At 39.8% G+C, this 24,719-nt stretch overlaps 2 protein-coding genes across 2 annotated transcripts; both read right to left on the bottom strand.

Annotated features, from left to right (window-relative positions):
• Positions 1-4,069: 4,069 nt before the first annotated feature.
• On the bottom strand, positions 4,070-4,834 carry LOC145497525 (uncharacterized). Its single transcript, XM_081477341.1, has one exon. The coding sequence runs from the start codon at positions 4,829-4,831 to the stop codon at positions 4,070-4,072; it is 762 nt and encodes a 253-aa protein (XP_081333467.1). The 5' UTR covers positions 4,832-4,834.
• A 3,329-nt stretch (positions 4,835-8,163) lies between these two features.
• On the bottom strand, positions 8,164-9,473 carry LOC145496389 (melatonin receptor type 1A-like). Its single transcript, XM_081476010.1, has one exon. It carries the CDS (start codon positions 9,471-9,473, stop codon positions 8,556-8,558), a length of 918 nt encoding a protein of 305 aa, XP_081332136.1. The 3' UTR covers positions 8,164-8,555.
• Between the last annotated feature and the right edge of the window lie 15,246 nt (positions 9,474-24,719).

Raw genomic sequence — 24,719 nt, 5'->3', positions numbered from 1 at the left:
TGACAAGGAAAGTATAACCCTGGAATCTTTACTGCAATACAGTTTTGAAAAGTTGTCTTGTCTTTCATCATGACTGATGTGCGAGAATTAGAAAGCGCCAGAAAACAGGCAGAGAATAATCTAACAACACTGATAGTAAATTTTCTAACTTAAGTCACAACAAAATCATCAGAATAACATTATCTGATTTCACTTACACCTCACAAGTGAATAGTGCTCTTCGCGCGTTCTGATTGGTTAACTCGGAGACGATTAGTAAAGTACAACACACCTCCAAGCAGAGATGTTGAAATTTCCGTCCATTTGTCGTTTCATTGTCAAAAATAAAGTGTTTTTTAGGTCCGCTGGTTATTCAGCTTCTGTGGAATATACAAAAACAATTATTCACCTCAGTGTTAGTGACAGTGAAATTAAAGTAATGGATATTTACCAAGCGGCGAACCGGCTCGGTAAATATCCACTACTATTCACCTCCGCTTCGGTGAATAATTGTCAAATATTTTCCGCATGCGTCCTGTTTGGTTCAAAACACTGAGTTCTCTCAGTTCGTCAAAAGTTTCAAAAAACCTGAGTTCTGCATTAAAATCTTTGAGTGAATAATGATGAAATTGAACTGGAAGCGATTAGCAATTGGGCGTAACCCTTCAAATACATCTGAACATACATTCAAGCGCAAAAAGGTTTTTTCATTGTAAGCTTTCCATTTGCGAAATACGGAAAATTGTGTAGATATTGTTAACTACCCTTAATGCGAAAAATGCGCAAAAATCCACGGACGTAGCCAAACAAATATTAAGAGAATATCTGAAAACTAAAACGATAAAACAAAAAACAGTGAAGGAAAGACAAAGGTTTCAGCAACGAAGGAAATCTCCAATTCGGTTTTTAGCTAGTGTAAATTGGTTTCACTCGCGCAGCTTAATGTATAAGCTATGTTTTAAGTTCTGTGCCATTTATTGTATCAGTAATAAGACAATTACTGAATTCGTTTTTTTCTCTTTTAATTTTCGTGTTAAATCTCCAAAATACACGTGTAGTCAAATATGAGGTCCTGGTTAGTGCATATCAGCCTCAGCGTTCAGCTTTATTTGACTGATATTATTTATCTCCCCCTGGATTATCCTGACTGCAAATCACGAAATGCTCAAGCAAAAAAAAGAGTGACGACAAGACAAAGGTTTAAGCAACGAATGCAATTTCCATTGAGCGTTCAGACTCAGAAGTGGTTTCACTATTAAACAGCTAAATGCCGATATTAGGCCATAGTCTAAGTTCTTTGCAACAATCTATAATAACACAATTAATTCGGTTTTTCGTGTTATCCAAAAAGATGAAGTGTAAAACGAAGGTCTTAGTAAATGTTTGATATTGGCTTCAGCGTTCGGCGTCGGTTGATAACACTTATCTCACACTTGATTAGTAATGGTAATAGGACTGAGTGGAGTCCAATTCGGTCTGTTATCATAAGAGTGATAACAAAGTCGGACGACCGCGAAGCGGGAGTCCGATTTGTTTATCACGAGTATGATTACAGACCGAATTGGACGACACGAAGTCCTACTACCAATTAATCACAAAAATTACAATTTCCGAGAAAAGAAGAATAGCCAAGTTATGAAAGAAAGGGAAAATTTGCATTAAAATACTTACAAAGGAGATGTAAACATTCTAAGGCCACCGCGCCTCCTAACGGTAATTATGCGTCAAAAACACAAAAGCAAGCAAGCAAGCAAGCAAGCAAGCACGCAACTACAACTTTCTTCTTCTTCTTCCTGGGCGACTCACCTCCTTCAATTCTGAAGATTCTAGTGAGCGTATAACTAAAAAACTACAAATTAAAATAAGGCTAAAATGTTATAATAAAAACTAAATAATAATAATAATAATAGCAATAATGATGATAATAATAATAATAAAGTCAAAGTCAACGTCGTTTGGTTTGGCCTTGGTCAGGCGGCAGGCTTTTCTTGAAGGCCGTCAAGTTTGGTTCATTTACTGTTTCATTGGCCAGGCTGTTCCACTCTCGTATCGTCCTCGGGAAAAACGAGTACATGTGGTAGTCCGTCTTTGAGCGGGGAATTTTGTACGCATCTGAATTTACGTGCCGTGATCTCCTTTGAAGTGGAGTCATGAACTCTTGTGCGTCCATGGCTATCAAGCCTTTATGAATTTTATACATCATGCAGAGTCTAAGTGTCTGTCTCCTAATTTGGAGGGAAGTCCAGCCGAGCTCATATAGCATGTCCCCTACGCTGGATGTGTTGTTGTATCTGCCAAGAACAAATCTCGCTGCCCGACGCTGCACCATCTCGAGCTTATAGATGTTTCCCTGTGTGTAAGGATCCCAAACGGTGCAGACATACTCGAGGGTAGGTCGGATCAATGTTTTATAGGCAGTGGACTTGAGTGCAGTAGAGTTAATCTTTAGATTCCTTTTCAGGAATCCAAGAGTTCTATTAGCTTTACTTGAGATGGTGTCGATGTGTTTGTTCCATCTCAGGTCTGATGCTATAGTAACTCCGAGGTATTTGGCTGAGTCAGCCGTTCCTAATGTCTTACCATGAAGAATATAGTCATTTTGTACCATAGCACGCTTGCGCCCTACTCTAAGTACTTCACACTTGTCTGGATGGAACTCCATTTTCCATAGGGTTTCCCATTCGGCTAATTTGTCTAGGTCTCTTTGGAGTACTTGGGTGTCACTGTCTGAGTGGATGGTCAGGTACACAATGGTGTCATCAGCAAATAGTCTAATGTTAGAGGCAAGGGATTCAGGTAGGTCATTTATATAAAAAAGGAATAAGCATGGACTCAGGACAGAACCTTGTGGTACACCAGAAAGTACTTCGGCGTCGTCTGAAAATTCTCCTTCAAGGACAACTCTCTGTGTTCTGCCACTTAGGAAGGATTGGACCCATCTGTTTGTCCTACCACCAATTCCATAATACTTCAGCTTGGTAACAAGACGAGGATGGCTGACTTTGTCAAATGCCTTACTAAAGTCCATCACCAGGATATCCGTCTGGGATCCAGCATGCATAGTGTTAACTAGGTCGTTTACGAATCCCAAAAGCTGTGTTTCACACGATCTTCTATCCCTGAAGCCATGTTGTAGGGGGTACAGGATGTTGTGGTTATCGGCGTGCCGCATGATTGAGCTTGCTATGATATGCTCCATCAATTTGCTTGATACACACCTGAGGGAAATAGGCCTGTAGTTACTTGCATCATATTTAGAGCCCTTCTTATAGATAGGTGTGATGTTGGCACATTTCCAGTCGTCTGGGATTTCTCCGCTTTCATACAACTTCTTAAATATGATAGTAAGAATGGAGGCTACAGGTTCTGAGAGCTCCTTCATCACTCGAGGTGTTATACCATCCGGTCCGGGTGCCTTATGGATTTTAAGGCGGTCTAACATCCGCTTGATTCCTGCCCTAGTTATTTGGATGTCGTCTATGGTGGCAAACGGCGATGACATCATCGGAATGTCTTGCGCGTCTGGATTGTCACGTGTGAACACTGACTGGAACTGCATGTTTAGGATATTAGCTTTATCTCTGGGATGAGATATTGTTGTGCCATCTTTCTTCAATGACCCGACACCCATACTGTCCCTTCTGCTGTGTTTGATGAAGGACCAGAATCTTTTCATTCCGGAGAAGTCATTTGTGTCTTCTTCCATCGGTGAGATGATAGACTCGGCATGCTCCCAATACTGTTTCCTAGATTCCCTCTGGATTTTTCTCTTTAGCTCTCTCATCTTCTGGTCAAGTAGACGAGAAGCTCCAACTGCATTCCTTTCTCTTGTTCTTTCTCGCTTGATATTCGTTCTGTCTCTCTGCCTGATTAGCCTTTTAATGCTAGGCGTGATCCACGGCAAGTTGTTCTTGTGTTTACATGTCTTGTGTGGAATGTGTTTTAGGGTGCCGTCATGAATGGCTTTTTTAAACGTAAGCCATAGTTCATTTACCGACAATGTATCTTTGTTACGATCTATCACCTCAGTTGTGGTTTGGAGGTCTGCCTCAAAGCTATCCCATCGTGCCCTCTTATAGAGTGGTATTTTTCACCGTTTCTGTTTGTAGCGAATGGGACGTATGTCTAGATCTATCATTGGGCAGTCGTGGTCTGATATGCCAGGCAATACGTTGACATGGCGAACTCTAGATGGATTATTAGTGATTACTAGGTCTAGTATATTTTGGCTCCTGGTAGGTTCTTCGACCATTTGGATAAGCCCTTTATCGTCGAGTAGATCCCCAAATTGGTGATGTAGTGTAGGGAATGGGCAGGTTTTCAAGGTTTTGTTTTTCCAGTCCCAGCCTGGGAAGTTGAAGTCCCCTCCAAGCAGGATATCATGGGCAGGATTTATTAGAGAAAGTGATTTATCCAGTTCTTGGAGGCTGTTTTCATCGCCTACATGCGGTCTGTAGTATGCTCCTATATGGAGTGTCTTACATCCAGTGATATGAATATTACACCAGAGCAGTTCACACTCTGTTTCCAGGTTACTTTCTCTCACAAATACTAGGTCTCTTTTAGCAGCAATAAACACCCCGCCGTGAGGGTCGTTTGGTCTGTCTCTCCTCTCTACCTGGTAGGTCTCTGTAGGGAAACACTCATTGTTGCTGTGCTCGTGAGATAGCCAGGATTCAGTTCCAATAATTATATCAGGTTTTGCATCGTTAATCAGATGTAGAAATGTTTCTCTTTTAGCCGGTAGACTTTGGCAGTTGACGTTCAGGATAGATATATTCTTCTTCACTGATCGGGAACTTTTCGCCGAGTTTGTTCTTGGTAAAGATGAGTCGTACAGGACACCCGGCATGTCTGAATGGCTAAAAGAACTTGGGTTGGGAACTTTGAATGTGATTGGTTGATTTAAACTACACCTTTGAATGTGATTGGCTTATTAAACTGTCCGATAACAAACTGTCCAATAACAAACTGTCCGATAACAACTTGGCAAATGAATTAGTGGAAAACAGGAGTTTTTAAACCAATCACAATCGAGGAAATTGTAATTTTTATGATTATTCTTGAAATCACAGAAAGAATCATCCAGTAACTGTTTGTCATTTGCTGCTGTTATTGCCTCTTTTTATGTGGCTTATTTAACTTTCAGGTATAGCACACTATTTTTTTAATAAGAATATTGTTTTTCTATTAGCATCAAACTGCCAGCTAGTGCTGTTTTTGATGCTTTTTGGCTAGTTTTGCCGTTTAGAGAAAGGAAGGGTTTTATCAATAATTGCATTGTGTTTACAAATTTTCAACACGCAAAAATCATATTCTTCTTAAGTGTAATGTAAATCTTATTTGTAGTGATCATGCACTTAGCTATACAAGCAATAAGCTTTTACCAGTCTTTCCCCTCTCCGATTGATGGCGAGAAAAACTCAGATCGATAAAACTTGAAATTTAAAACAGATTTGCTATACGAAGCTAGAAGAATACATGGCTTAAAGATTTCATTGTTGGTATTAATTCCTGGTATGTGCATGCAGCCAAATACGTACACACACAAAAGAAATAAACCAAACACACCGAAACGCATACATAACAGCTGTGAATAAATAACATTATCTTTCCGGCGATGCATTTTGTTATTCCTTTTCATTGGCCGAGAGCCAACCACATGACCTGCAAATAACTACCTACAAATAATGGTCTGCGCATGCTTAGTACCGTCTAACTGTGTTTTGTTGCAAATGATATTCTGCTGATCTCTGGTGAAAAATGGTAGATTGCTCCCCTGATCTGTCAGAAAGTGATTTAAATAAAAAAAAACAATTTTGATGATATCGAATGATAAAACAATTTATTTATTGAACTCGGTTATCGCAAAATATTGTTATTTGTCAGTGTCTCCCATGATCGCAGATCAATTATTTGATCTGCTCTCCACTGACAAATCATGATATTTTGCTCAACCTCATCCAGTAATTGTTAATTGTTTTGACATTGCTGTCAAAATCAGACGAGATGCGTTTCGCTCGATGGACAGCGCGGCCAGTGACACAATTTCTTTTGTACTTGGTAGGAATTTCAGATTTCCAATACTTAGGTAGTTTACCCGGTTTCTTGTAGACTTTGCAGTTGAACTTGAAAAAAAACCTGATGCGCTGCTTTAGCCTCTGAACAGTTACCATCCTAACACCGTTTTCATTGTTGAGGAAAATCCCGATCATTTTCTCCACACTGCTTTCACTTACGGCAAAAGTTCAACTGCGAAGCCTACAAGAGACCGGTTAAACTACGTACGCATTGGAAATCTGAAATTCCACCAAGTGGAAACGAAATTGTATCACTAACGTTCTCCATCGAGCGAAATGCAGAGAGAACGCGTAGAAATTGGTAATGGTTACGCAGTCTTCTGTTTCGGTAGAAAGCGAGACAGACGAGGGAGTTTCCAGTCAGGGAAAAAATCCCGTAAGAGCGACAACAACAGTGTGTACGATAATCGTAGCGAGACTTCTTGCATCTTCGGGTTGCTCCATCGCTGATTGCAAAGAATATTGTTTCCTAAAATTAAGTGCCTAGCTGCCCTTTAAGTTATTGCCCGGATAGAGATGAGTCTTAAACAGTACCACCTGCGTTTCAAATTAGTTTTGGGCAATTTTGACGAATAATCTTAATTTAAACTACTGTAAACTATTATCTCGCAAAACTTGCGTCAATTGGCTATTTCCGAAAAAGCCGGGTAGGGTTATGAAAAACCGTTAATAATTTTTTGTCGAAAATATTGTTTTATTGAGCTCGAGCTCTTGGGGGGATTGCAGTCCTGGTGGTCGATAAAATAAGAAATGCAAGGTCTTCACAAATCAAATTAAAACTGTTACTCTAAATTGCTATTTCAAAGAATGGTCAATAACGTTATTAATATTTGTTTTCGCTTTCTGACTGACTATTTCGTGAAGACCCAATATGATTTCTAGGTGTTCTAAACAAAGGTAGCCACAGCCGGATTCATATTGATTCTGAGCAAGTAGAAAATATGGGTAAAAAATACATGTAACAAATAACAGAAGCATGTGGTTGGTGAAAATATATTTTGGCCACTTTCGTTCTTCCTCTGTTTCTTCTTAAAGCATGTTTAGTATGGCCACTGGAAGCTGTCTTTGTCAACAGCACTTTATATAGAAACTGTACTTATTAAAAGCCTCTGGGTTCTCAGATGGCATAACGTGACGCATACATCCAATTCTTTTGATGCATCATTTTACAACGATAACTATAGCTAAAATTGTTGAGTTTTTTTTTTTTTTTTCAATAATCTTCAGACGTGACAGTTCAGATAAGACTTCTTGGTAAATATTGTTCAACCTGCTCCACAATTCATAACGTACCATCTTTGATCCGCCATCTTAAATGTCTCATGATGTTGAGTTGGTGAATAGCAAAGTGGGCTCGATTTTCACCTCTCACTGAAGCCCAGTTCCCGAAGGACCCCAGGGGGGAGGATTGCGGAATTTCCGAACAGCAGCTGGCAATCGAAGTCATAGAGCGTTTTCACTCACGTGGCAAGCATGTACTCATGCAGAAGGAAGTGTTTGTATAAGGAAAGAGTTGAACTCCCACAGGACTGGTTTGGTAAACCAACATGGCCGCTGTTTCATTGTTTTGGAACACCAATATGGCTGTCGTGACGTCATGCGAAAACGCTACATAGTAACGTCGATTCAAAGTGCACCAATTCTGCATATGAAGAAAATCTGAACAACTTTTATTATTAGGACGAAGAAATTTCTTTGGAAAATTTGATCGAGCACCTCGAAGAATATCACAAGTACATTTTCACAGTTACAACCAAGTGCACTTTATTTTATATATTACGCCTTGGCAAATATTCCGACTTTTTATAAGAACATCTTTTTCTAATCTACCAGTAGCGTAGCTTTCTTGATTTATTTTCGTGCGTTTGAAATCGTGCGCGAAGAACACAACAAACGAGTTTGTTGGCATTGTGATTGGATTTTTGGATCTTTCTAAAACGTGCAGTGAGGAAACCACCAAAAAATTCCTTGAACCTAATCAAAATTAGCAAAACAACCCTGCAGAGAGCCGAAAAATAATAAAAAAAATAGCCGACTGACTATTCTTTATTACGTAGCTATAGTAATGAAATCAAATTTGCCACAAGCTTCCACTACAGCCTTGGCAGACTGTATGGCTAATTTGCATCACAAATTAAAAAAACATCGTGTCAGCCGGTTGTGAATGAGCATATAGAAAGGAAATCAAGGCAAAATTGCGCGTGCGCGTGACAGCTCCAAAAAATCACTTCAACGTTGGTTGCAGTGAGGGCGTGGTCAAACCGTGGAGAGGTGGTTCCCCCCTAACTGTCATAAACTATCACCAACTATCATAGGCGTGGTCAAACGGGAAAAACCATCATCGACTATCATTAACAATTTGAACAAGCTTAATGTAAATGACAGTTGATGATAGTCGATGATAGTGCGTGATAGTTGGCTACAGGTCTCGTCGACTATCATCAACTATCATGCGTCGTTTGACCAGGGCTTTACATTGTAGTTACTATATTTTTTCTAACCTTTTCTGCATAGTAATATGCTACGAAACTCCTTTCGCATGGCGCGGTTCATGACGCCATAAATTACTGGGTTGATGCACGCGGAGAAAGTAGAGAACAACAGGTGAATGAACTCTATAGAAGAAGGAATGTTTACCAGAAAACCGAATTCTAAAATCGAAACGACTATAAAAGGAGCCCAACAGATGAAAAAACCAAACACAGCAGCAAAAAGTACACGAGATGTTTTTATCTCTTGCGCACTAATGGTTCTGTCTGGAAATCGCAGAGAAGGGACGATGGCACTGTTGTGTTTTCTGACAACGCTATAAACCCGACCGTAGCCAAATATCACTAGTAACATTGATAGCAAAGTCAAACACGCAAACATTATGTTCAAAATCCTCTCGAACCGCTCATCAAGGATCTTTGGTCGGCAGTATAAACCGTAAGGTTGCCACCGATAAGTAACAGATGCGGCGACATTGTAGACGAGGGACATGATGAACGAACAAATCCAAACCCAGATGATCGAGGTAGTAGTCTTCCTCTTCGTAAACAGTACTCTGTACATACGAGGCTTTACAACGCACAAGTACCGATTGATCGACGTGAGTGCCATAATGCAAAGGGACACCTCAGCCCAATACAACGAAAGAAAACCAGTGAACTGGCAGTAGTTGTCACTGAATGGCCAAGTGCGCAGCCCATAAGCAACCGTGCCAAATGGAAACAAGAAGACGGCCACCATCATATCAGCTACTGCTAAAGACAGGATGTAAAAATTGGTAATTGTGCGTAATCTTCTGTTTCGATAGAAAGCGAAACAGACGAGCGAATTTCCTGAGAGCGATAAAATTGTGGTTAGAGCAAAGACTGAAGAATTTATGGCGCTCTGCGGTAAGCTTCCTCTACTTTCTTCTGTCGGTCCCATAAGTCAGGAAGCAAAACAATTTCTTCTCAGTTTTTACGACAGTTTTTGCTATAAATCTAGCACACGGATGACTTTTTGTAACACGCAGCTGCTTTTTTACAAAGTGGTTTTCGTTTTTGACTCTTTTGTTTGAATATAGATTTCAAATCAAACATCAATGAAAAATAGCACATCCGCTGTAAACAATAAGACCTATTTCGAGATATTAAAATTCTAAATTGGCTCCGCGCCTTAGAAGAATAGAACAAAAGTAATCACAGTGAGATTGAGGGATCAATAAAAAATTCTTGTTCTTCTTTACATCGGAACCAAGTCAGAATCTTAACGTACAAAGCTGTCCAATTACCGTTATAAGTTGAGATCTTGAAATAGGCGAGATAAAACCAGCGTGTTATTCATTCATAAAAAGAGCCCTAATGGCGTATCTGGATGGGGCGTGTGAATAAATGAGAACTGGCCCAGATTTTAAACCATTAGGCGCCGCCCATGCTACGCCGGAGAAATTTAAAGACGGTGCTTTCACTCTGAAAACGCATCAAATATTTTCCGTCCACAATGCGCCGGAAAATTTGAAAACGCAACAATTACCGCCTTAATTTTGGATTTGGATTTGACGAAAAGTTGGGCAGGGAAATCACATAATTATCTCAATGTCATCGTTTTCGAAAAGCTCTGTTATCAAACTGTTCTCCGCCCATACTAACGCAAAGCCGTCGTTTTCAAATTCCTCCGGTTTGAGGAGCGTTTTCGAAAAGTTCCATTTTACTGACGAATTAGTGTGGACGGTAGACGTATTCCTAGAAATAAAGCTGCGTTTTCAAATTTCTCCAGCGTAGTGTGCACGGGACCCTAGCTGAAAAAATGCTGAGACCTTTAGCTGATAGATGAGAATTTTAAAAAAAATAATAATAAATAATAATAATAATTATTATAATAATAATAATAATAATAATTGTTAGTTGGGATAGCATAATTGAGCTTGAATATCCTGTAAACGTTGTTAGCACAACAAGGCCAACTTTTAATTAAAAATAAGACTCAACCTGCCCAATTTGTCTTTTCATAGTAAACGAAAAGTATGCATTAAAGGGACTGTCCTGGCTGAGTTGAGCATATTAATTTTTATTAAGTTTTGTCACGTACTCGCTATGTAACTATAGATTAATCATGGTTAGCGAAGAAATGTTCTCTCGGTGGATCTAAATTAAACAACTAAGGCCCCGTATTGAATCCGCAACTTTTTCTTTCAGATTCAAAAATTTCCCTGTTCACTCGTAGCAAAAATATCCGAATTCGCTGCCGAATTCGCCGGATGCGTGTGGACGGAAGCTGTATCCGGAAAGAAAAAGTTGCGAATTCAAACACATCCGGATACGTGTGGAAGGAGCCCTAAACTATAGCATCGTCTGACAAACACTATTCACTTGACTCTGAAGATGACTTCCGCTAGGCTGTCGAAACGTCAGTCACTAACAACAGTTCTTTTCAGAACTACACAACACTGACTACACTCACCCGGACGATCATACAAGACGAACTATTTAAAACCATAGCTTTATTACAAACAAATATGTCTCCCGGGCGTTATAATTAAAGGCGGCAACGAACAAACAAGATATCGCAACCCCATATCGCAATCCGTTTAATATTGGTCGATGCTTTCCGTGTCTTCTTTTTTATTTCCTGTGTTATTGAAATGTTCTTTCGCAGTATATGTTAAGTGGTTATTTTCATCAATTCCACTCAATAATTTGGTGGTTATTTCCTTCTTTGAGGGTGGCAAAGGGTTTTTTTGCGTGACGCGCGATCGCCCCAAATTAGCCGCCGTGACGCGGGAAAGGACATCATAACGTGATGCGTGATTTGCTATTTTACAAGCACGTGATACGTGATTTACCAATTAGATTTCCGTGATAAGTGAACGTTCTTTGAATTAGAAGGATAACATTCATTCAAAGTAAATAGTAAATAGAGTTTTAAAAAAGATCATCAAATCGTGGCAGACGTGACACCATTTTCTGGTCTTTTTCGTTCTTTTCTTGACCTTTGATCTTCGTGGATCTCATGGTGCTTAATAGTACTATAGGTCCAAACAATTGTGATACAAATTATAGGAATAAGTCAATTGAAAATAATTAAACTTTACACAAGGACTATGAGCTTCAATGTTATTTCTGTCCATTTTGTCGACCGATCATTTTTGGCAGTGTATCAGATCAAGAGAATATGACACACCATATCCGAATCCGGCTATCGTAAAAAAAGGTCTGAACGAATTTCGTCCAAAAGGGCTGAAACGATAACACACGTTAGAGTTTGGTGTCATTTTATAACGCTCGATGAGACAGTTGTATAAGCAACGAGAGACTACACAAGGGAAACGTTTGTGTGCCACTTAATGAAGGTCGTCATAAAGACCTAACTGAATTCAAAATCCACGTTATATGCTTCACAGACATAAAAACCTTGCCACACAGAAAAGGATTTGCAGGTGTAAAGCTTTGACACAAATATTGCACAGGAAGAAGTCCCACGTTTCCGCATTTCTTAAACCCGACGGAAACATAGAGTTTCATGTTTCCGTTACAGTTAAGTTTTACGGAAACCTGAAATACCAAGTCTTGGCGATTCTATCAAGTTTCCGTCATGTTTCCGGAACGAAAATGTCGAGTCATGTTTCCGTCGTATTTAAGTCAGGACGTTTCGGCTGTTGTTCGTTTCCGTTATGTTTCTGCAAACTGATTTTCAATATCCTTGTCGAATCTCTGCAAACATGGCAAAGGTGGCGTAGACGTCTTCTCAATTTGTTTACAAGATCTCTGCCAACTTAGCCAGTGAACAGGCTCCCCGAATGTGTTGTAGGGGAAGGAAAAAAACAGGCGGGCAGAGATAGCCAAGAATGGTCTGGAGAGGGAAAAATCCCACCCTGCCAGGCTCGCTTCGCTCGCCCTGTTTTTTTTTTTTCGCGCTCGTCGGGAGCCTGTTCATTTACAGACGATGAAAACTCTCTCAGATTATCCAGGAGCCTCATGGATACACACCGAATCTCCCGGTCTCCCGTACGGGTCCCCACTTTTATTTTTTGGGGAAAATTATTAGAATAATTAATATTGTGATCAATGGTGTCAAAAGCTTTAGCTAAGTCGAGAAAAACAACGGATGTGACAAGGCCATTATCGATGTTGAAGTACCATTGATTGGTAGCGTCAGGCAAAGCTGTGGTGGTTGAATGTAACGATCGAAAGCCTGATTGATATTTGTTTGGCAATTTGTTATCCGAAAGGTATAAAACAGAGTTGGTTGTAAACAAGCCTTTCTATAATTTTAGAAATCGAAGATAGAATGGGAATTCGACGATAATTGTTAAGATTTGTTTTACTGTTGCCCTGGTGGAATGGAAAAAAACGTTTGCAATTTTCCAATCACTAGGAATATAACCACTAGCGGTAGAATTGTTAAAAAGTAAGCAAAGGGGCTCGGCAATAATATCCGCTGCGACCCTGAGTAATTTGTTTGGAATGCGATCGAGACCGGCAGATTTATTAGTGACCAAGTTTTCGAGGAGATTCAACACATCATTCGGATTAATACAGGTTAATTGAAAAACGGATGAAGCTGGGGTTAAGATTAAAAGCCTTGGTAGTGCTTGGAAGTTTTGAGGCCCGATCACGCGTGAAGTGTTAATTTACGAAATCAGCACTCGTCTTGATTGTTGATAAAATGTGTTTCATCGACATTAATTTCGTTGATAATAGAGTCCTTTTCTGATCTACCTGTAACTGAATTAATTGTTTCCAAATTTCTTTGGGATTACTTGAGTTTTCAGAGAATGTAGAGTTGCAGAAGCGTTTTCGTGAATTTTTATTCTCTCTGTTAACTTGGTTTCTAAGCGATTTGTATTCTGACCAAAGTTTGGAATCATTATGTTTTTGAGCGTTTGATTTAGTTTTGTCTCTCTAGACAATAAGTGCCGTGATGTCACGAGTGAGCCAAGGAGAAACGTTCTGACGAACTTGCTTTGTTTTTGGCGGAGCGTGTTGGTCAGCTACAGAAAGAAACATTTTTTCCAGGTATTCCACAAATTTTCAGGATCATCGTAATGTTTCAGAGTTTCCCAATGGAGCTTGGCTAAATCATTTCGGAATTTGAGAGTCAAATTTCGAATAATCCCTGTATGAAATGTATTTATGAGATTTGCCGGCTGTACTGATATAACGGATATTTTGCGCACTGCATAAATAGGATAATGGTCTCTGAAACTAGTGTGGAGAACTCCAGAACAGGCAATTTTGTTGGGGCCAGTTTGTTAATATAACATCGATTAGTGATGCACTTGAAAACTTGAATTGGATACAATTCAATTGCAATTGAACTGAATTGGAACAGGAGCCATAATCGGGGACGGAGACCGTAAGTCTTGGGATCCGCTCGCACCTATGATATGGGACAATTTTTCTATTTTTAGAACAAATTGCGCCATCCTGACGTCATATATCCGCGCGGATCCACGCACATGTCGGGGGCTCTCGCGTGGATGTTGTCACGTTGCGTGATCAAATGATGAGAGATGCGAGATTCTTTTGCAGATTTTTCACAGCGATAGCAGGGAATAAGGCAGGGAATAAGAACCAGGACTCTTATATGTAGTTTTATGCTCTGAGCTAATGGAAAAGGTGAGTTTTTCAGGGACGAAAACAAGACTTCAATTTCGCGCTGTGAATGAAGTATCTACTCGCGCTGGTTGTACGAGTAAGATTTTGCGTTTGTTCTGTAAAGAAAATTTATGCAAGAAAACTCTTTACTCTGGTATCGAGTTAATTTGTGAGTTTCCCAAACAATGCTTAATCATAAACAAACCCTGTTTTGGATAGTTTCTTATTGTTTCTGCTTGTTTGGCGAGTTTGCAAAAGTTTTTGAAAGGAAAGTCTGAAGCGTACAAGTAGCTTATTTGCATAGTGCAGCGCGTGCACTTTCAAATCCGAGTCGGTATTTTCAGATTGTCAACAAATCTTGACAAAGATTTCTTTCGTTGTCTTTTGTGCTGAGATATTGCAATAATTTTCACCAACGTCAAAAGGCTACTAATATCATGTGTATTTTTTTAACATAGTGAAATTTAACACTGCGAAAATAAAATAGACAAGGATTTTGGATAACTGACAACCAACGAAATCGAAATCGTTATTGGAGTTGATTAAAGAAAGCGTCATTGTAACTTTGCTGATTATTTCTGCTGTATTCACATATCTTCAGCTAAGCTTTTAATATGTTCTCAAACATTTATCAACCTTAAACATATTTAAAAACTAGAGATATAATATGAGTTCGATGTACGTTTTCACACGAAAGTGCGGAAATCCAATTTGTCATGTTTTACTGACTGTACAAAACACGCATCAACGGGCGCTCTTATTCATCGACAACAGACAATTTATTGGGTTTTTACACAAACAAAACTGAGCAGCGTCTACAGTTAAACGTTATTGTCATTTATTGGGCCTTGATAAAACATCAAGCGTTGCTTACAATTCAGGCGAAACTCAAACTTGCTATTATTTTTGTTTTACTTTTCGGTCGAGATAGACTCTGGCGAAATCCTCGCAAGCGTGTGACAAGAGGAGGGAAGCTTTGAAGTCCTGAAACAGTGCTATATCCAAATATATCCAACTTTTTTTTGTTGTTGTTGTTGTTTTTTTTTTTTTTGCTGTGTTATGGAAAAGCTGTTAATCTTCAACATATGTGAAACTTAGAGTGGAGTAATGTGGAGCTCTTGTAAAAGAAGCAGCGGAACACAACTTGGTCGGTGATACAAAGCGGGACAAAACTAAATTCGACAGTCTTACTTCACTCAAACTGGAGCAGCCTTCGACGAAAACACTGAAGCAAAATTCCAATAGATATGAACGTATTGATTTGCGGGCCAAAAGCATCAAACATTTCGGGAATTTCGGACGCCATTTCCCCGCGCTACATCCGCAAAAATCCTCGCGTCATGTACGCGCGTGTGCCGCACATGATGGCGCAATTTGTTCTAAAAATAGAAAAATTGTCCCATATCATAGGGACAGCCCCAATACTAGAAATAGCGCGCGCTTACGGTCTCCGTCCCCGATTATGGCTCCTGATTGGAATTGATTGGATTGTTTTGATAAGTTGAGACAATTGATATGTCTCGGTAACGGACCTCGCCGGGTCAGCCTTCGTGATAATGCTTGTAACATGTAACGAATATTAAACTTGATCGAGGTCCTAAAAGAGTTCCACTCCTAAATATTTATTTTGTTTAAGGTGTTTGTTTATGGTGCATTTCTCCCTTGCGCGGGACCTCCTCCGATTTTTTTTTTTTTTTTTTTTTTTTTTTTTTTTGACTCATTGAAGAACGCCGTCTCATTATAGACTTCATTAGGAGCCTAGGAAGATTAGGCCCGGTCGTCCACACTACACCGAAGGACTTTAAAAATGCAACAATACCACCGGTCGTTTTATATTTTTGTTTGAGGAAACCTCAGCCAGGGAAATCACGTGGTTCTCTTGATCCTATCGTGTTCGAAAAGGTTCGTTTTAAAATGTTTTCCGTGCACGCGAAAACTCAAAGCCGGCGTTTTCAAATTCCTCCGGTTTGAAGTGCTTTTTCGAAAAGCTCCGTTTTCGTGACGGATTACTCTGGACCGTAGGCCTAACCGTAGAAATAAAGCTGTATGCGTTTTTAAGTTCCTCCTGCGTAGTGTGGACGGAGTCTGGAACAAACCACGACGTCAATGAGCACCACCAAACAAAAGGTTTAATGAGCAAAACAAAGGCTGCACAAGTGTGTCCAGTAAACCTTTGTACATTTCATAGCCGTCCTCTGAAAGCAGCGACGTAAAATGACCGCGAACGCGAACGATGAGTCGAACCGCTAACTTTTCGTATTTCCATTTAGAATTGAACGCTATCATTACATATTTAGCCTGAGCGAGGTTTTAGCGCCATAAGCATCCTGGACAAATTTAATTTTACAAGGCGTTGTCCTCGGCGTCGCCGTTGTCATTGTTAAGATCCCTATATTTGCATCTCGAATGCTGGAAGGTCGATACACTTGTTTAACGTGGGGTCTGTCATCCTAAGTGGCTGCTTTGTGCTTTTCTCATGTCTTATCCCAAGACCAGTCGAACGCAGATGAAAGTATCGTTTAAAAACCGTAAAACATCACATAAATTGCAGCTCTTTGCCAAGGTTCTTTTTAATTCAGCGATTACGTTGTCGAGCGTTTCGATAGGCAATCATTTGCATCAGTTCGTCTTCTTCAGTATAGCTTAAGGCTTTGAACACTTAAAGGCCATCGTCATCAATAACGTACTTGAAATTATTACAGTATTACTCTTTCCATAACTTCCAGTTCTCGGGGATCTCGCTACTTAATTGACCTCAAATCTAAATGTTGCGGAGACAATGATATCGGGTGGAATAACACTGAAAATTGTGATGCTTTAGGCGGTGAGGCGCCGGAAGGTGTTTTCGCTCGTAGGCATTCGTAGACGGTAGACGTTGTCGACGAATTTGAACTACTCTTTCGCTGCAACGTGTAATATTAGATGGCAGAGAGAACCTTAAACGAACGTCATCAATCAAGGCTTAATCTTGCCACTGTAAATCAAGATACACAAGGTGAACGTATATTTTAATATATAACCGTCTGCATAACATAAATTACAAAGCCGTTACAGAACATAAGCGTGCATATAAGGAATGTTTGGCAAATTAGCATATTATAGCCTTAAATTAAGGAATGTCCGCCATTTTGAATAATCAAATCCAGCCGGTGTCAGAAACTCGTTTGTCCAGTTTGGCTATGAGGTCAGTGTTTTCTCATTGGCTTTTGTTCTTTCGCTTTATAAGTGCGACACCACCCGGATGGTTGGGCGGCTGGTTAACTCCACCCCAATATACACATCTCTCTTGATCTCTCTTAAAACAATACCTCCTGGATATATAATCAAGTATTCTTCCTCAACCATCCCCCTAAATACCACATATACCTACATAGCCTACATCTCATTAATCCCTACATATACTTACACCGTCTACATCTCATTAATCCCCCACATATACCTACACAGCAATACATCTCATTAATCCCCACATATACCTACACAGCCTACATCTCATTAATCCCTACATATACTTACACCGTCTACATCTCATTAATCCCCCACATATACCTACACAGCAATACATCTCATTAATCCCCTACATATACCTACACAGCCTACATCTCATTAATCCCCCACATATACCTACACAGCGTACATCGTATTTATCGTGCACTTATACCTACATAGCCTACATCTGATTAATCCCTTACATATACCTGCACCGTCTACATCTCATTAAACCCCCACATATACCTACACAGCAATACATCTCATTAATCCCCTACCAGTATACCTTCACAGCCTACATCTCATTTATCCCCTACATATACCTACACAGTCTCATCATATTACTTCCCAACAAATACCTACACAGCCCACATCTTATGAATCCGCTGCATATACCTACACAGCCTACATCTCATAAATCCCTCACATTTACCTTCACAGTTTGCATTTCATTAAAAATCGCTTCTAGAGTCATTACTCATTATATTCAGTGGTTATCAACTCGTGTAGAGCCAAGTGGTCTTAAGATATCTTGGAACAAGGAAATTGACTATCGCTATTCAAATTATCCGTTCACTTGTAGCCTGCGAACAGGCTCCCGGTTGGGTTAATGGGTTTAGTCATATGCTTCTGGTTTAATGCGAGCTAGCCAAGTGTGGTCTAAGGCGAGCGGGGAGAGCCGAGAGCGAAATGGTGACTAGGGGGAGCGCAATTCGCGGAATTCTTTTTTTCGCGCCTAACGACTCGTTTCGCTCGCCGGAAGTTTTTTACCGCCCCCGCCGATTTTTTTTCCGCCCTCGCTGGGAGCCTGTTCGCAGGCTAGTTCACTTGCCGTGCGTTCAGCCGTTCGAACGGATACTTTCGCGTGAGAGGGTCACATATTTGCCGATGCATTTTTTGTGGTTGAATCAGCAAAGTTCTTTTTTTGACGACGCTTTTAGGGTCGAGAAAGTAAAATTGGCGATGCACTTACTTCTTTTTACGTGACGCGTGGTTGGTGAAAAAATTCTCCGTGATGCGTGATTTAATAGAAATGATTAGTGATTAGTACCCCACCTTTCCACCCTCCTCTGTCTACATTTGGCTAAAAAAACGTGACACAGTTCCTTTGAGAAGGCGCTATGTTAATTAATTAATAACTTGGAGGTTCAACTGCAGTGGAACCCTATTAATCCGGTCACCAATAGGCCTCAACAGTCTGGTCGTAAGGCTGAGTTATACACCCCATAACTGTATATCAAGGCAGTGAAATGAATCTTTACTAATAGGCTGCCGTTTCGACTTTTAAAGCCTGGCGCACGTGGTAATATTAGGGAGCTTAAGAAAACACGACGGCGACGCCAAGGACAGCGTCGATTAAAAAAATTAGTTTATATTTTACCCACGAATCTCCGGTGCCCTAAAGTCATTCACTTTGTTTATCACTGTCAAAGCTACCACGAAACTGAATCTAGGACACATCGATAAATTCGAAATAAAACTTTGAAAAATTAGCCGTCGTTGTTCACGTTCTCCAGACAGCGCAGAACTTGGCCATTTCACGTTGCTGTTTTGCAGGGGACGGCAAAGAAATGTACCAAGAATTATATAATAACGCACGTGCACAGCCATTGTCCTGCTCATTAAACCTTTTGTGTCGCCCGGCGCGACATATAACCGTTGCCGTTGTGGTTTTCTTAAACTCCCTAATATTCGCGGAAGGACCGCATACCATGTCTAAAAATAGGTTGAGAAGGATTACATTGAGAATAAGGCCTACAGGACCCCAAGTGGGGGTTAAATTATCTTACCCTTCGTAGTCTCTTAATCTTTCTCGTTTTACAAAAAAAAATACCATGCTTCCACTGACCACTAAGCACTCGACATTAAGGATTCGAGAAGTATTCAGGACGCGTTTCGAGGAAAGTAATAAGGGCTTACTAACTTTTGAGTCTGACCGTAGATGACCAATGAACGTGGCCTACAAATCCCATCTGGGACTCACATGCTTTCTTTATCCCGGCCGTGCTCGCTACTTGATGAACAATAAGGGAGCTTAAAAAGCAGTGAAGACCGCGCCGCCGAGGACGACGCCTGGCCCTCAAAACAATATATTAAATTAAATTTTTCCTTCGAATTTCTCCATTGTCTTAATCGTTTCAATACGCCTATTGCTCTAAGATCATGTTCAAGTTAAGTACACAATGACAGCGTTAATTTCAGGAAATACGAAAAAAATCACTTTACAGCGACGGTAACAAGAACGCCACCAAACAAAAGGTTTCATGAGTAAAGCAATGGCTGTGCACTTGAGTTACAAGTCTTCGCACATTTCTTTGCAGTCCTCTGAAGTGCATAACATGAAATGAAACAACGTGAACAAAACAACAAAATAAAACGTGAAATGACAAAAAAAAAACAAACAAACAAATGCAAAAACAACGTGAAATGACTAAGTTCTGCGTATTTTGGAGAACGCAAACGACGGCGGCTAATTTTTCTTATTTTAATTCGGAATTGAACGCTGGCGTTACATACTTAACTTGAGCAAGTTCTGAGTCCAATGGGCGCACTAAACAGATTTAGACATTTGCGAAATCCGAAGGTAAAATATAAATTCATTTTTTACTATAGGCGTCGTCATTGCTAATGCTCTCTATTGTTTTGCAGGGGAGGGCTAAGAAAAGTGCAAAGATTTATAACACACATGATGGCTGTTTCGCCCGTTGAACCTTTTGTTTGGTGACGTCATTCTCGTTGCCGTTGCTGTCGTGGCTTGCGGAAGCTTCTTGAGAGTCATAGTCTATAAGATTTAAACTTTGGCCGGCCACCGTACCTCACCGATTTTGCTGAAATTTGGCATGCAATCTTGTTTTAGAGTCCTAACTACGAAATGGATGTTAAAAAGTTCCAATTCTCTTTACTTTGGAAAATATCGAGAGAGCCGATTTCGAGTGACCTTGGCGGCCCGCCAATATGGTGGATCGAAGGAGTTCTTGTTACTTCAATACTGATCCTACCATCGTAATTTCTCGACAATTCTTGTAACAGACATAAAGAACTATCCTTCTTTGTCTTATTTATTAAAATAAATCCGGAAAATGATAAGTTTGAACGACAAACGGCCAAGAAGCACGAAGGTATATTTTCTTAGCTTTGAAAAGTCGTAAATTTACTTTAAATTGGAAGGGTGATATCTCCAGTGTTATCTCGATTGAGAAGTAACCAGTTACCCAGAGTGTAGCTTAGTTATGGCTAATTTGATTTCATTAATAAAAATTCGGGGGAGTTGTAACAGGGTAGACTGAAAAATTATATTATCAGTAGTAATTTGTCCTTTTCTACGGAACAGCTTGTTAAGCCAATATTAGTCGAGGAAGATAGAAAACGATTCCCGTCGCTTAAATAATGCAATTTCCATGTTTTCTTACTTATGTGATTCAAAGAGCTGTGTTTAAAAATAGGTTTCAAGATTGCGTGTGCGATTTTCAGCGAAAATTTTATACCGTTCACTTTGTAGTTGTACTGTAAATAGTCTACACTGACATTCCAAATTACAGATTTGAAATCACCCAACTACGTGAACATGTACCGTTCAAGTACTTATTCAACTGATAATCTTTTTTAAAATTCCTCTCACTCTATTGGGATATTGAAATCGCCTATCTTCTGGCATGAAAAATATGTTTGTTTCCACGCAGAACAATGAATGTCAATGAAATACGGCGAATGAATTTGTGACAAACTCCTGAGAAATGAACATCGTGAGGCGCGCTATATCTCTCATTAAATTTATTCATTTGGTCATCTGACATTGTACAAATGCTATATCTATGTTAATGAAACCGGCTTTTAGGTTTGACAGTTACAGTAGCATCGAGTAGCACGTTTTAGAAGTATTTGTTGGTGGAACTGCAAGTTTATTTATAATATTACTAACGACGATATATTACCGTAAAGTTGATATGGAGATACGGTCGGTGTAAAAGATGGGCTACCGACTGGACTGCGGACTACGGACTGGGTGTAACTGTACTGTCAATTTCAAGGTATAACTAACACGGCGTTATCTTTTAGAAGGATCTAAGTTGTTCAAACTTGATGGTTTATTAATGACCGAAGAAATGGTAAGATGATACTTTCCTTCTAGCTGTAAATCTACATTTTTTGATGGCTCGGAGTGGGGTGTAGGGGAGGGCCAAAATGTTGTTGTTGTTGTTGTTGTTGTTGTTGTTGTTGTTTTATAGTGGTCAATGCGCTTAGCTACACCTAGCTAGTTCACAGCTAGGCCGCGAATGTCCGTCTGCTCTACAGCAAAATGTAACTACAGCGAAAGGTAACTCTTAATGAGGAAACAAAAATAAAGTTTTGCAAAACTCTAAGGCAAGTTAATTTGCAAGTTATCACAATGCAACTCTTATATCATGGACTCACAGAAGACGTGGTTGAGTGGTAGCAGGAACAGTCCGATGCCATTGCGGTTAACGCACCAACAAACGCAGCTTTTCGTTTTCCTTGTTGAGCAGGCACTTCCAGTTTAACGCGCGACGAATTTCTCTTAGTTTACTGATTTTTAATTTACTTAGCTTCTGTAAACTGACGAGGTCGCAAACATTCTAACCATCGCACATGACTGGGTTCTTGGGCTGTATGTGCTCCAATACATGTCGTAAGGTTGCCAGCGCTTCTTCAACTGCTTCATAGTCTTGGTCGGAAACTGACTGGGCCTCTGAGTTTTCGCATTTTGCCCGCCGTGAAAAGAAACTTCGAATTTGCGTGGAGGACAAAACCTCTTCGTGTGCGAATTGTCTCTGACCATCAACATATCGAGGAATTTTCATTTGTCTTGCCACTGTCACATAGTTTCCTGCAGTAAGGTGAAAACGCCTGCAAAGAGCATATACTTGAAATTAGGGAAGTACCGTTAGAAACGTTATTGTCGGGTATATACCAAAAGCAAAAATAAAAATTTTGCGCAAGGCAGAATCGCGCAAAAAAGTCATGCACAGCGATCAGCCCAGGCAAAATTCCCTGTCGCATCAGAGAGTAGGTACGATCGAGAAAAAAGAGAAAAAAGAAGAAGAAACGTGGTCAACCTCAATGTAATAAGTCGTATCGTACTATTCTAATGGTCCGCTTAGTTTGATTCTTCATGTCAGCTATGTGAACGGCAGGATGTCCTTTCCCCAGACGAAGATTACCCACTCAAGAATATTCCGCTTCAAGTCATTTCCCAGCTTAGAACCCAGATTACCGGGCGCTAAGGATAAGTCGTATTTTCTAGGAACCGTCGATACAGCGGGTATAGAACATCAAATTGTGGGGCGAAAATGTTTACAATGAAATAGATACGTAATTAGAATCAGTACCTGCTCTTGCCCAAAGTAGCTGACTTTCGCTTTTAAGCGAAGCATCGATAACGTTGAAACCTTTGAGATGTGGCCTTATATCTCTGGTGCATTGTGAAAGCGATACGCACTCACTTGATGCTATGCTTTGTCCGCAGCTGTCCGCAACAAACCCTGAAAACCCACATCTAACCATTGTTACGTCATCTTTGTGTCGATGAAAGCCATTCAGAACTGGACATCGATGAGCAAATCAAAAGCTCTGAAATAAAAATCAAGAAGCACAAGTTTACATTGAATCTCTACGAGCGATTCAGTTATCAAGTAATCAATTTGAGCTCAACTTCTGTTCTGTTACCCTTTTAAAAGCAAAAACGCTTCTGAGGTACGCTGAGGGTACGGGTAATATTGCTAAAGAAATAAAGATAGAAATAAAATAAAACCACTTACCTTAATTCAAACCACAGCAAGGAAAATTCTTCACCCTGGTCACGGTAGGATTGAGTGAATAAACTTAATTGGCGGATGCGCGCGCTGCAAGTTCGCGAACGAGAAAGGGATGTTCACTTCACATCAGTTTGTCAATCAGTCATCCTCGTTATGTCCACGACGTTCATCGTTCAGGCTTCAAATTCTACCGGGATACACAACTGTTTCACAATAGAAGCTAAGGTGGGTGATTTTTATATGCCATCTAGAGAAAGGGGAGTACAAAGGAGAGTTTAAGAGGACTTAATTTCACACGTGACGTAATTTGCATATTTGTACTCAACAGTGATTGAAATTATGTCGGTCGGTATTTCCGCGATAGTTTCTAGCCACGTAATCTGGATAAAATAAACAGTTTTTTTTTTCGATATTGGAAATGAAAATTGAGTTCCTATGTTCTGGGTGACTTCCAAAATACTTTGATTTGGAAAAAAGAAATCGAGTGCGTGTTATGAAGAATGTTTACAATTTAACAACAAAATCAAGATTTCTCCAGAAATCACGTATCAACATTTTTTTAACATGTCTTAAGACGAAGGGCATTTGTACCATATAAACAACAAACATGGAAATGACTTTATTTAGACGACAGGAATAGTTTTTTTCATTTCTCTCAATTAACATCTACCGTATTCCCTAAACGGACTGGTCCTCAGCAATGGCTAAATTGTTCAGACTGTCACTGGTGTTATATTGTTTTATATATCCACCGTTAAATTTCCTCTATTTTTTCATTGAGGGAATCAATTATTCAATAAACAAGCTGTGTTCAGGGTAATCGAGACAACAATGGAGATATCAGCCTCCTAATTTGCAGTAAATTTGCGGCTATTTAAAGCGATGTAAACATAACTTCGAGCTTCTTGGCCGTTGGTCGTTCAAACTTATCATTTTCCGGATTTATTTTAATAAATAAGACAAAGAAGGATAGTTCTTTATGTCTGTTACAAGAATTGTCGAGAACTTACGATGGCAGGATCAGGATTGAAGTAACAAGAACTCCTTCGATCCGCCGTATTGGCGGGTCGCCAAGGTCACTCGAAATCGGCTTTCTCGATATTTTCCAAAGTAAAAAGAATTGGAACTTTTTAACATCCATTTCGCTGTTAGGACTCTTAAACAAGACTGCAAGCCAAATCTCAGCAAAATCGGCGAGGTACCGTGGCCGCGACCTTTTTATATAGCTCGAAAATAACTGAGTATGACAAGACAGTAAAAAGTTTCATCTGTTATCTTCCCTTTGTTTTATTGACAACTAACATGATATGTTCTCTTCATAACCAAGTTGG

The sequence above is a fragment of the Orbicella franksi genome, chromosome 9 (genome assembly GCF_964199315.1).
Source record: "Orbicella franksi chromosome 9, jaOrbFran1.1, whole genome shotgun sequence".
NCBI classification, from domain to species: Eukaryota; Metazoa; Cnidaria; class Anthozoa; order Scleractinia; family Merulinidae; genus Orbicella; species Orbicella franksi.
The sequence above is the reverse complement of the archived record's forward strand: the minus strand, read 5'-3'. Positions and strand labels throughout refer to the sequence as shown.

Bases quoted from the DNA above. Each gene is read 5' to 3' on its own strand.
- LOC145497525 (XM_081477341.1), bottom strand. From the start codon at position 4,831: ATGCCGGGTGTCCTGTACGACTCATCTTTACCAAGAACAAACTCGGCG.
- LOC145496389 (XM_081476010.1), bottom strand. From the start codon at position 9,473: ATGGGACCGACAGAAGAAAGTAGAGGAAGCTTACCGCAGAGCGCCATA.